At 39.0% G+C, this 12,878-nt stretch overlaps 1 protein-coding gene across 1 annotated transcript in view; it reads right to left on the bottom strand.

Annotated features, from left to right (window-relative positions):
- The window catches only part of epas1b (endothelial PAS domain protein 1b), a 76,952-nt gene extending 64,812 nt beyond the window's left edge, over positions 1-12,140 (bottom strand). Inside the window, exon 1 of the mRNA XM_044136566.1 lies at positions 11,558-12,140. Within this exon, the coding sequence (XP_043992501.1) occupies positions 11,558-11,583 (26 nt within the window). The 5' untranslated portion in view covers positions 11,584-12,140. The remainder of the gene's footprint in view (positions 1-11,557) is intronic.
- Between the last annotated feature and the right edge of the window lie 738 nt (positions 12,141-12,878).

Raw genomic sequence — 12,878 nt, forward strand, 5'->3', positions numbered from 1 at the left:
GCAATGCACTGAGACTACAGGCTGCATCTCACAGTGCAGTGAAGGACAGCTGTATTCTTCTGATCACGGAGACCTGGCTGCATCCAGACGTAGCGGACTCTGCCATCGAGCTAGCAGGCTACACAGTACAGTGCCATGGCAGAACGAAAGACTCCGGTAAAAGCAGAGGAGGGGGGCTCTGTGTGTACGCGAACAACACCCGGCGTACTAACACAGCGATTGTCATCAGCCATTGCTCCCCAGACCTGGAGTATGTGACTGTTAGATGCAGTCCAATATACCTCCAGAGAGTTCACCGTAGTCATGATAACCGCTGTTTACATACCACCAGATGCTAATGCTAAAACAGCTATTGGATTTTTGCATGGCAGCATTAGCCATCTGCAGAGCACCTATCCAGATGCTGCACACATCATAGCGGGGGACTTGAACCATGCAGACTTGAAGACAACGCTCCCCAAATTCCACCAGCATGTATCCCCAGCATCTGGGGACAGGACGGTCTACAGTACAGCCCAACTTGAAGAGAGGCATCAGAATGGCTAAGTCCGACTACAGGAGGAGGATAGAGGGCTATCTTGACAGCAACAACAGCAGGCAGGTGTGGCAGGGAATCCAGCACCTCACCAACTACAGGACCAAGAATGGCTGCTGGACCTGATGGCGTCCCTGGACGTGTCCTGAAAGATTGTGCCGATTAGCTGGCTGGAGTCTTCACCAGGATCTTCAACCAGTCCCTAGCCCTGTCTGCAGTCCCATCCTGCCTGAAATCTTCCACCATAGTCCTCATACCCAAGAAAGCTCACATCTCTTGCCTCAACGTCTACCGGCCAGGGGCACTAACCCCTGTGGTGACGAAGTGTTAGATTTCTATCTATCTTCTCTTCTATCTTCTAAAATGTGGAGTTCCCCAATCTTTAATGTTAGGACCCAAGCTTTTCACTATGTATATTAATGACATTTTTGAAGTGTCTAAAATGTTACAAGTCATCATTTTTGCAGACGATGCAAACTTATTTTGTTCTCAAAATGACTTAAATATCCTTATGGCTTGTGAGATGTCTAAACTTACTAAGTGGCTAGAATACAATAAATCATCAATAAATTGGAATAGAACTAAATTCATGATTTTTGGAAACGGATGTAATGTCCGTAGATGTAGATAGTATCTAATAGAACGAGTATATGTAGTTAAATTTTTAGGGGTTGTTTTGGCTCATAAACATAACTATAAATCTCATATAATACATAGAAAACAAAAGCTATGGAAATGTATTGGACTTTTGAACAAAATAAAACATATTTTAGAATTATCAACACTTCAGACTTTATATTATTCATTTGTTGTTCCATATCTGATTTTATCGAATCGATGAATGGGGCAACACATATAAAACTAACACTAAGCATTTGTTTGTGACACAAAAAAAGCTATAAGAGGAGAGTTGACTGATTTGGATTTGCATTAAAAACCGTCAACCTGATTCTCTTGCCGTAGTTATGTCTTCATCTTCCTCTCACTTCTTTACACCAAAGGGCCTTAAAGTGTGAACAGAAACAGAACGTTTCACCAACAGTCCAGATATTTAATAATGATACTGCTAAGTAATTTCACAACAGTTCACAATTATTCCCCTCAAAATGTGAACAGAAGATGTGGTATTACTACACGAAGCAATAAATACAGTGCAGAGGTGATATCTGTGGTAAAGTTCACCTTTGGACTGGGAGTCGGTGCCAAACCCAAATGGGAAATTCCAAATCTATCGCAGCCTGCAAACAAAGAGATTATCCACGAGAAAGAGACGCAGCATTTACTGAAGGCTTCTGTTTCTCCTGCTGCGAACTTCCTTCCGTGAAAACCAAGGTCAGCTTTATGTTCAGGAAAATCTACAGCTAGGCTCTAAACCAAAGCAAACACGTGTCAGCAGTAAAAACACTGATAAAGTAATTGTCCATGCCAGATTCTGACTGATAGTACACGAGTTGACAAAAAATAAATTAAAAAATCAAGACTCAGTGATTTCAGATATTAAACGGAGGAGAAACACTTCATTATGTTTAATGAGTTGAGGAACCTTAAAAGAATTATACAATTTTCCAGCCAAATTAAATTAGAGAATAAAAAAAAAAAGAAATTTGAGTCAAAGAATGATAAAATAAAATAAATCTTTGAGAGCTTTTCTGCCAGCAATAAAATCTAGAAATAAAACTGCAAAAGGGGATTTAAAAAGAATTTCCATATTTCCATCCTTATAGAGACAGGACAAAGTCACATCAGGCAACAAAACTACGTCATTTCATCTCAAGTTACAAAGACTTTGTAACTTGATCTTGTACAAAGTCAAAGGGACTTTAGTTAAAATGTTGTAAAATCTATTCACCACTCCAAGACGAAGAATCAAAGTCAACCTGAACAACATGAAAGTCCGTAAGGATCCAATTTATTTTGGAAAAATGTTTCAAGTCTGTAGCCTAGCACTGTAGCCTAGCCTAAATCAGTGCTAGGCTACAGACTTGAAACATTTTTCCAAAAACAATTGCACCTGCTGATTTTCTTCAACATAACTTGGTCTTTCCTTTCAGGTTACATGTTTAATGGAGTGATGAGAAGGTGATTAAGGCATGGATAAAACCTACAAAAATGGTTTTGTTTTGGTTTTGTCCATTATAAAAATATAAATGTTTGTCACAAAAAGTGCCAATGCGGCAGAAAATTTGTCCAGTGTTTTTCACAATTTTTTCTGCTCTTGTCCCTGACCATTTGTTGTTCAGTATGTAACAAAGAAATTTCTACATACAGCAAATAATCAGTTTATACAAGCCACATGTTTTTGAAACAAGACAAAAAAAAAGTATACGTAGACCTGACCCTGTTTCTGAGAGAGGCACCATCAGCTGGTTATCTACTTATCCAGATGCAGCATGTTTGGCTTTTCTCACAGATTCAACTGAAGAAATGGGAACAAATTGTCAATTTGTGACAGGCTGCCTCAAAACTCAGTTGGAAGTTTGCAAGTTTAAAGGATTGATGGGTGGCCTTAAAAACCAAACACACAAGATAAAGATTTGGAATTTTATGAAATTATGCATGTGTGTGTGTGATTTTGTTGTATTGAAAAAATCCAAAGTAAGAAATATGATGTGCAAGAGCTAAATCGAAGCTTTGCTGCCTCTTTACCTAATAAAATCAAGAAAATCATTTATATTTTTAAGGTTATGGAAAATGTTGCACAATCCCTCACAAAGGACATAAGATAGTCTTTGTTTTCTACACACCAAGCTGAGAGGGCCAAACACCTCCACTACTCAACTTTACTCAAAATAAACTGCTTTGAAAGAACTTTAGCCGTTAGCAAAAAAACACAAAATCTTATGGTACAAATGGAGGGGTCAAGTTAAAATATGACAGTATTTCACGTAAAATGAACTCTTTTACTGCCAGCAAGAAACATTGTCTGGTGAAGAAAATGTGAACATTGACATCCTGTTTCTATGATCGAGTTCTTGAGCTAGTTTTTGTGTCGCCCTGTTTTGTCAACAGTGTCAATTTGTAGTCGGGCAGGTTGAGGACATCTAAAACCTTCACCACCTACTTTAAAATCTTTACTGTGGTGTCTATTTCTGACTGATAATAAAAAAAAATAGGAATGATTTCTAAGTGCTGTAAAAATACTGTCACCGACTAAGGATTTGCAGTTAGTGTTGCTAACGTTAGCATCCGCATTGGAGCTTTCTATAAGCGCCATGCTGAAGAGTCTGGTTAGGTCTTTATCAAATCTAATTAAAAATCTAAAATACTTTTATCAAATCTGAATTGTACAATCCTACTATTAGGACCACATAAAGAATTGAGCAAAAATTACGAGAATGAAGTAGAAATATTACAACTTTATTCTCAAATTATTATGACTATTCTCATATTATGACTTTCTCGTACTTGTTTATTCTCATAACGAATTTTTTTTCCTTTTTCATTTTCTTTTTTTTTATGGCCCTCCGTCATACTTTCATACTCAGGTGAAAGCTTTAATAAACATTTATGCCATCTACAAAAACACAAACAGGAAGCACTTTTAAAACATAATCACCTGAGAATTAAGCTTACAACAATACATTATGTGGACAAGCAAAACCCGGACTGGGGTTTTCTACCTTTAAAGGCTTTTTAAGCACAGTATAATGTGTGATAAAACACAAAAAAGGGAGCTTTATATTGCGTGGACCCAATATTGTGTAAGGTTTCATCTTATGAGCTGGTTGGATAAATACAACCCTTATAATTACACTAATTCAGTAACAAATGGATCAGAAAATCTTCCAGAGAACTGCACAACATTTGGAAAGCAACAACTTTAAATTGCTAAAGCCTTACCACACACCATCTCTATTCAGAGTCCATCAGCAGACTGCAAAGCTAGAAATGCAGTGAATCCACTTGCATCTCCTCCCTCCGTCTCATTTTTGCATTCCTCCATCCTGCATGTGCTGTAAAGTGATGCTTTGGCAGTTTTGGGGGACCGGAGCTGAACAGCGCGGGTTAAAGTAAAGACTGGCTCTGTGCCAACTGGGGCAGAGCTGTGATGTGAAATGCTGAGTCAGCAGGCTGGTAGCTTCCTCGCTGCACATTTTCTGATCAGTCTTCATTTCTTTATTGATTTAAATGGTGAGGTAAATGGGCATAGTACAGAAATGCAACAATGTGATGCACTGATGGGACTTCATAAAACCCAATTCAATGCTTTGGGTAGTATTATGTATTTTTAGGCACATAGTGGAGTTTTATGTCACAATTGACTAAATGTTACCTTCAATTGTTACAAAAATGTAACATATAGCTAATATGACTTAAAAGAAATTTGATGTCATAATTTAATGCCTTCAAATTGGGTCTGTCTCTTGAAGAAGCTCCTGCTCATTCTGAAACTCTGCCTTCCAGAAGTCATCCCAGCATCACTCCCCTTTAACAATGTTTTACCAGCTTTTCACTGAGAAGTAGTTCCTTTAATGAGCTCAGCAGTTCCATCAAATGTGGAATTCCTGATTGCTGCTGGCTAGTCTGAAGGAGCTGAGAGGCAGAAGGCTTCTCTGTAAGGTGGAAGCTCTGAAGATTGGAAACTGCAGCTCTGAAGAGGAGCTGCACCTCGAAGACGGAGCTAGGTCCATCCAAGCATTTTGAACAGCTGACTGGTTGCCATGCATGAAAGAATCAAGGCGTCACTCTTAGGTATGTTTTTATGGAGGAATAACATTATTTAACATTAGCGTAATGTAAAGCTAAAGAAGAGTTGATTTTACATAACTCTACTTCTTTAAAGTGATCTTTGAACTAGCTAATGGAAACAAACAGGAGAATAATCTTTTTTGCAAATAGTATAGCAAAAAAAAAGAAAAAGACTAATATGCAGCTAATTCTTAACAAGAGAATCTGTTTTCTTCAATAAAACACTGCAGACTTATCCCCATCTGGACATTTTCTGCACGTCCTACATGTTTCTTCTCATTCTGATTATGCATCAGGTGCTTATCTGCTGTTTTTCTTTTGTTTTACACTCGGCTGTATAATCAGGTGGTCCGCTCTGGCTCTCCATACAACCACTGAGAAGTAATATGGATCACCCGCCGTACAGCCATGAAACCTATATATCCCTGGCAGCTGGCCCATACTCTGACCTTTTCACATTGTTTCCAGTAGAATCACATGTTGGGAGACATGAAAGTGTGTGTGTGGGCGTGTGTGTGTGTGTGTGTGGGAAGGGGACAGGGTGTGGGTGGGGAGCTTGGTTCCTTTACACACCTGCCACTTATTTCTGGTGGCAGTCAAGCAGGGTGTTTAAATAAAACCGTTTGACAGAAAAAAATTAATCCTGGATAGGCTTAGGTTACTCCTTCTTATACTTCCACTATGTTGGAAGTTGAACTGTACAATGTAATTGTAACTTGCCTTTCCAAATAAAAGGTTAAATAAAAAAATAAATAAATAAATAAATAAAAACATTCGACAGAGTCAGCAGCGGCGCTGGCAGGGGGTTAAACAGACTGAGGCTGAGGCCAGCTGTGGCAGGCCTCCGCTGCCACTCCAGATCAGAAACAAGGCAAGGCAAGGCAACTTTATTTATATAGCACCTTTCAGCCAAGGACAATTCAAAGTGCTTGTACAAAACAAGTTAAAAACAACAAGAAGATAATAAAAAGAAAGTAAATTAAAGCCCAAGCAGATTAAAAATGTACAAAATAAAATATTACAGTTTGAATATAGTTAAAAACAAACATCTAAGAATAGGCAATGTCAAATAAGAAGGTTTTTAACCTTGTTTTAAATAAACTCAAGGTAGGGGCAGTCTTACAGTGAGCAGGAAGTTTATTCCAGAGTGTTGGAGCATAAAAACTAAAAGCTGCTTCACCATGTTTGGTTCTGACTCTTGGAATAGTTAGAAAGTTTGATTGTGATGATCTTAAAGGTCTGAGTGGTATATATGATTGGAGAAGATCAGAAATGTAGGCTGGGTTTCTATTATGAAGTACTTTATAAACCATTAAGGAGATTTTAAAGTCTATTCTTTGAGTAATGGGTAGCCAGTGCAGGGATCTTAGAACTGGACTGATATGCTGATCTCTTTTTGTTTTAGTCAGGACTCTTGCAGCGGCATTCTGGAGAAGCTGGAGCTGTCTTATTGCTTTTTTTGATAATCCAGTAAAAATAGCGTTGCAGTAATCGAGTCTACTAAAAACAAAGGCGTGAACTAATTTTTCAGAGTCTTGTGGGGACATGAGTCGTCTAACTTTAGCAATGTTTGTTAGATGGTAGGATGATATTTTTATGATAGATTTGATGTGATTATTAAAGTTCAGATCAGGATCCATGATTACCCCCAGATTCTTGGCTTCATCAGAGCATTTTAATCCAATGGATTGAAGTTGGGGATTATACTTAATCTATGCTCTTTTGGTCCAAACACTAATATTTCAGTTTTGTTTTATTTAGTTGGAGAAAATTTTGGCCCATCCAGACATTAATCTGCTCAATACATTTGGTGAGTTTTGAACTTGACTGTAATCTCCTGGTGAAAGATTAATGTACAGCTGTGTGTCATAATTGTGGTATTCTATCTTATTATTTTGTATAATTTGAAATAACGGAAGCATATAGATATTAAAAGAAGCGGCCCCAGGATGGAGCCTTGGGGAACTCCATATGTAATTTCATTCAGTTTGGATTTAAAATTGCCTATGGACACACAGAAGGTTCTATTGGACAGGTAGGATTTAAGCCAGTTTAGTGCTATACTGGAAATGCCAACCCAGTTTTCTAATCGTGATAATAGAATTTCATGATCGACTGTGTCAAAGGCAGCACTCAGGTCAAGTAAAACTAATATTGATATTTTATTACGGTCAGTGTTTAGACGGAGGTCATTGAATATTTTGACCAGCGCAGTTTCAGTGCTGTGATGTTGACGGAAGCCTGATTGATGGACATCAAAACAGTTGTTCAGGGCCAAAAAGCTATTGATTTGCTGAAAAACAATTTTTTCTAGTATTTTAGACAGAAAAGGTAAGTTAGATATTGGTCGATAATTGCTTAAATTTGATGGGTCTAGATTATGCTTTTTGAGAAGTGGTTTAACTACCGCAGTCTTTAGAGCCTGAGGAAAGACTCCAGAGGACAGTGACTTATTAATTATTTGTAGGAGGTCCGGAGCCAAAACTTCTGAGACTTTTAAGAATAAACTTGTAGGTATAATGTCAAGGGAACAGGTGGATGATTTCATATGATGCAAGGTGTAACTCAAATCTTTTTGAGTGATCAGGTTAAAGTGGGTCATCAAAGGTAAATTCTGTTTTGGGGGAAACATAGTTAATTGTTTCCCAACAACAGATACAGAGGAGTTAATTTTTTCCCTTATTTTCACAGTTTTATTTCTAAAAAAGGTGGCAAATTTGTCACAGGCCTCAGAGGATAAAAATTCACGGTTAACAGAAAAAGATGGATTTGTTAATCTGTCAACAATTGAGAACAGTGCACGAGAGTTGTTGATAGAGGTAGAAATGACATTTGAAAACAAACTCTCTCTTGCATTTCTTAGTTCAGAATTAAACATTTTGAGTTTATCTTTGTAACTATCTAGATCAGTTTGTAGTTTAGTTTTACACCACCGACGTTCTGCTCTCCGGCACACTTTTTTTCCTATTCTAACTGACTCAAAATTTCTCCAAGGTGGTTTACGTTTCCCAGAGACTACTTTTGTAGTAACTGGAGCAATCGTGTCAATAACCTTCTCAATTTTAAAAATAAAATTGTCTATTGGATCACTCAAAGAGGTACAGGAGTGTATAGCAGTTGAAGAAAAAGCTTGAATAAATTGATCCGCTGTAGTTTCCGTGATGCATCTTTTTGAAATTACCTGTGTATAATTGTCTTTTTGTGCAGGGAGAAAGCTGTCCCAAAAAATACAAAAGTGATCTGACAATGCTACATCAAGCACTACAATTTTAGATACAATGAGTCCCTTAGAGATAATAAGGTCCAAAGTGTGTCCATGATTATGAGTGGGTCCCGAGAGATGTTGGATCAGTCCATAGTTATTCAGGATCTGGTGTAGCTCTTTACTGCCTCGATCCAATGGATTGTCAATATGAAAGTTAAAATCACCAACAATAAGAACAAAATCAAAATCCACCAAAATTCGGGATAATAGCTCAGTGAAATCATCAAAGAAATTTGCACAGAGTTTCGGAGGTCTGTATATATTCAGCAGCAAGATACGAGAGGACGATTTTAGTTGCAAGGCAACATATTCAAAAGATAAAAAGTTTCCATAGGATATCTGCTTACAAGTAAAGGCAGAACAAGATGGCAGCTGGGGAGCTGCTGAGAAACCAGAAACATCAGACTCATTATGACAAGTTCCTCAATCTACAGAACTTCATTAGCCATTGTGCACAGAACGCTGTCAATATTCTGCCAATATCAAAAATATTCAATTGAGGATTTGCAGTGTTTCTATTAAATAAGAAACACAATTAAAATCATAAGTGAATAAAAAAAAAAAACATGCTGCGCCATAATAATCTACTACTTCCTGTCTCCTTCTGCACCAGCGGCAACATCTGGTAGTTGATCATGTGATGCAAAAAACAAATTCTGTTGCAGTTTTGCCAAATAAAACAATTTCAACATTGCTAGACTTTGCTGAATAACTCTTTAGACTTTAAATATTTTTATCACACACATTTAACATTAACTGTACAATACAGTTAATGTTAAATGTGTGTGATAATATTAATATTATATAATATTAAAAAAACTAAGCAAATAAGCATTATTTGTTTTTTTAATGTAGCTTGTAAATTGGATGTTCTGTCTACATTGGCTACAAAACTAAATGACATAATTACAGCAATTTTGCACAATAAATAACTTTAAGGAGATTTTTCTTTGGACGGTTTTCTTCCTTTTTTTTGGTGGATGAAGTAAAAGTTAAACCATAGGAGTAATATTTGAAGCTCAATGGCTGTTATAACGGAGATAAAAAAAAACAGGAAACTTCCACAACATAAGAAGCTCAAATTAGCGTTTTACAATCGGCAGACACTTCAAAAATCTGCAGTCCTCAAAGGAATCCTTTCAGTTTGTTTTGTTACAAAGGTGATTGTGAAATAAAACCATAAAAAAGAAAGTTAAAACAGAAAGCAAAGCAGGCTGGCTGGGAGGAATGATTCATCTGTTTTTTGTCCCCTTGTCTGCTTTCTGGACTTCGCTGCTGCAGAATCAGCATTTGAGTTTGGACATTAGAGTTATATATTTTTTCAGTCACCCAGCAGCCTCTCCGATGACTTCATCCTATCACATCGTCATCTAATAAACCTGATCTGAAAGCACTTGAGCTCCCGGCTGCTGTGAATCACACAACTTATCAGAGCATTTATGACTTTGAGGCTGCGGCTGCTACAAAGAGCTACTGTGTGACACAAAGACAAACACTCAAACAAGCAGTGGGGATAAGACACCGCTCAACTCTTACACACACACACTCACCCCTACCCGCACACACACACACGTCAACATGTCCCAACTCCGCTCCCTAAAATGGACGATAGGAAATGCTTGTCTCCTCAGATCATTTTTTTAAATCTTTGGAGCCGGAGCGATTCTGTTGGCCGTGGAAATTCCTGCTCCGCTCCTGCTGAAGAGCAGCAGACCCTCAGGCTGGACTGGACAGACAGTCCGGCGTCAGGCAGCCTGCAGCCTATTCACATCAATGTCTACAGTAAGGGCTCTGTAAATAATAATTATTACAAGAAATTCAAATTTTCCGCTTCACATTTGACAGGATATTGAGTACCTAATCTCACACCCCCCGACTTCTGTTGTTTCTTTAACAATGACTGCTGGGCAAGCAATTCAAAACCAGCATCAAACTGGGTTCAGGAATATCATCCTACATAAAATCCAACAAATCAGCTGCAGATTCATGAATGTTGTCAGAAACACGAGCAGGTCCAAAGCAGCGCAGAAAGCTGATGTAATCTGACAGCAGAGACATCTAAAAGTTAGAGAAGTTTCCCCAAGCAGGCGGCCTGATATCTGCTGCAATCGCTGAGCGCTGATTGTCCTGTGCACAGGAATCCTGGCTTTTTTTCAAATAAGGTCAAAGGTCACAAAATGGAGATTTGGATCTGCCTTGCGCTGAAAGGCTTCATGTGGGTATCATATTAAGTCATTTTGTTGACCTTATCACAATGTGCATGATGCAAATTGTGTACTTCATCCAACAAATTTGTTCTTGCTGTTTGGCGCTTTTGCAGTTTTTTAATGAGTTGTGATAAATGTGCTACTACAGCTTTAAAAGTTACATCTACACAGTTTTAAGAAGACTGCATCCATAAGCAAGTTATTGGTGATTTGTGCTTAAACTGAGCACAGAAAAAAAGGTATTTACTTAATCCAACTCTGAAGGGCGCCAGGGAAGAAAAAAATCTGACCTTTTGTTATCATTGTTACCTGACCAATTTATTTTATGTTATTTTATGGATTATAAGGGAGTTGGTGGTTGGATGTAGTAGTTTTAAATCTGACAGAAAATGAAGGAGTTACCCCATTTATGCATTTTGACATGATCGTTATTCTATGTAAATAAAAACATCAACGTACATGCTGTTGGTACACCAAAATGAAAACATTTTTCAGTATTTGAGCTGCTGGATACAAATGAGAGGTGCTCAAATAAAAATCGTCCGTTTCCGATAATATGCTGACTGACTGATGCATCTCAAGTTTTAACTAAATGCTGCAGAGTACTCTGCACGATGTGAAGTTTTAAAATTGCAAACAAAAGCCTCCCCTTTCAGAGAACAGCTCTGATAAAACTAATCAAAAGTAAAGCAATAATTTCGGCTCTGCACACATTAAAACGACCAGCTGAGTGAATCCCGCTCAGGTCACGTGGAGCGCTGCGGCAACAGGTCGTGTGATTTCTGTCGCAGTTAAATAAGAAATGAGATCTCTGACAGATGTGTTTTAATCAGCTTCCAAAGATCCAACCGGGGTGCTTACCTCTTTTTCTCCTTATCAGCCGTCATGTTTGCAGGTAATCTCAGTAGCAGTGCTGTAACTCCTTCAGTCTGAGTTAAGTCCAACTTGAGTCAATAGAGGTATGTTATTGATTTTCAAAATGCAAAAAAAAGAAAAAAAAAAAAAAGGAAAAAAGAGCCGGTATTAGACCCACATGGGCAGGCCAGAAGAAGCCCAGTGCAGGATCATGCCATGAAGCAGAGAACTGCTCGGATTAGTCCGGGAAGCCCGCAGCAGGAGAAGGGGGCTCGGGGCCGTACAGTCTCAGAACACTGCCGAGGATCGTACAGCCTCTCACCCGCACAGGGAAGCGTCCCACTAGACTGGAAGAGAGCAGAGCAACCGTCGCAGCTGTCGAGAGAAAACAGCCTGCAGATCCGCTTGTCAAAACTTTTCCTTGCCTTCTGATAGCAGAAGTCCCTCCACAGGCTGCTCGGGCTCTGACCTGAGTGTCAGCTGGCACGGTGACAGCGCTCCCACGGCGCTGATTGGTTCGCACCGCAGCCAGGAGCCACCCCCTCTCGGCTGATCATCGCCGCCCTCCCCCGTGAGCCCGGAGCGGCGCGCCTACCTGTTTGTCCCCCTGATGTGCAACAGGTGTCTGAGGGAGAAGCGTAGGCAGCGGTGCCGGATTCATTTTTGAGGTGGGGGGGCATGAGATGTTTCGTCACCTCTGCTACGCCTTTTGAATATCAGGCGCGTACACTTGTTCAATTGATATGATGGCACCTGTCAATTATTCAGTAGGTTTGTCGCAATTTGTCCCGAAGTAAACAGTAAACATCCCTTACCTGGAGGACGTTTTTGGGTTTACCATGCTCTGCGGTCTGGCTAGATTTGATGATTGTTTGCTATTAAATGCGCTGAGGTCATAGTGATTTGGTGGAAAATAATCAGAAAAAAATTTGAAGTTATCAGCAGGGAACATGCAGAAGGCAGCTTTACACAGAGCATTTAGATGGACATTATTCCATTTTCAAAACTGAAGTCTGGAAAAGTGTAAAATGCTTGCAGCCGTCCTAAGAACAAAAAATATTCTTTTCTGTTTTCCTATAGGAAAATCTCAAGGTAGTGCGTACAGCTGCGGGCGCCCTGTGCTCAGCTACTTTACAAGTCCAAAATAGGCACAATACAGCTATGCTGAGGATAGATTGATGTGACAAAAATCACTAAACTTTAATGTGCTTGTTACTTAGCGGACAAAAACGAATTTCAACAGCCAACAGAGACCCGAAAACCATCAGCAGCCATCAATATTTATGGCTACCGATGGCTGATTGGCTTTTGGAAGAGCAAAGAGGAA

Source organism: Gambusia affinis, linkage group LG13 (genome assembly GCF_019740435.1).
Source record: "Gambusia affinis linkage group LG13, SWU_Gaff_1.0, whole genome shotgun sequence".
In the NCBI taxonomy this organism is placed as follows: domain Eukaryota; kingdom Metazoa; phylum Chordata; class Actinopteri; order Cyprinodontiformes; family Poeciliidae; genus Gambusia; species Gambusia affinis.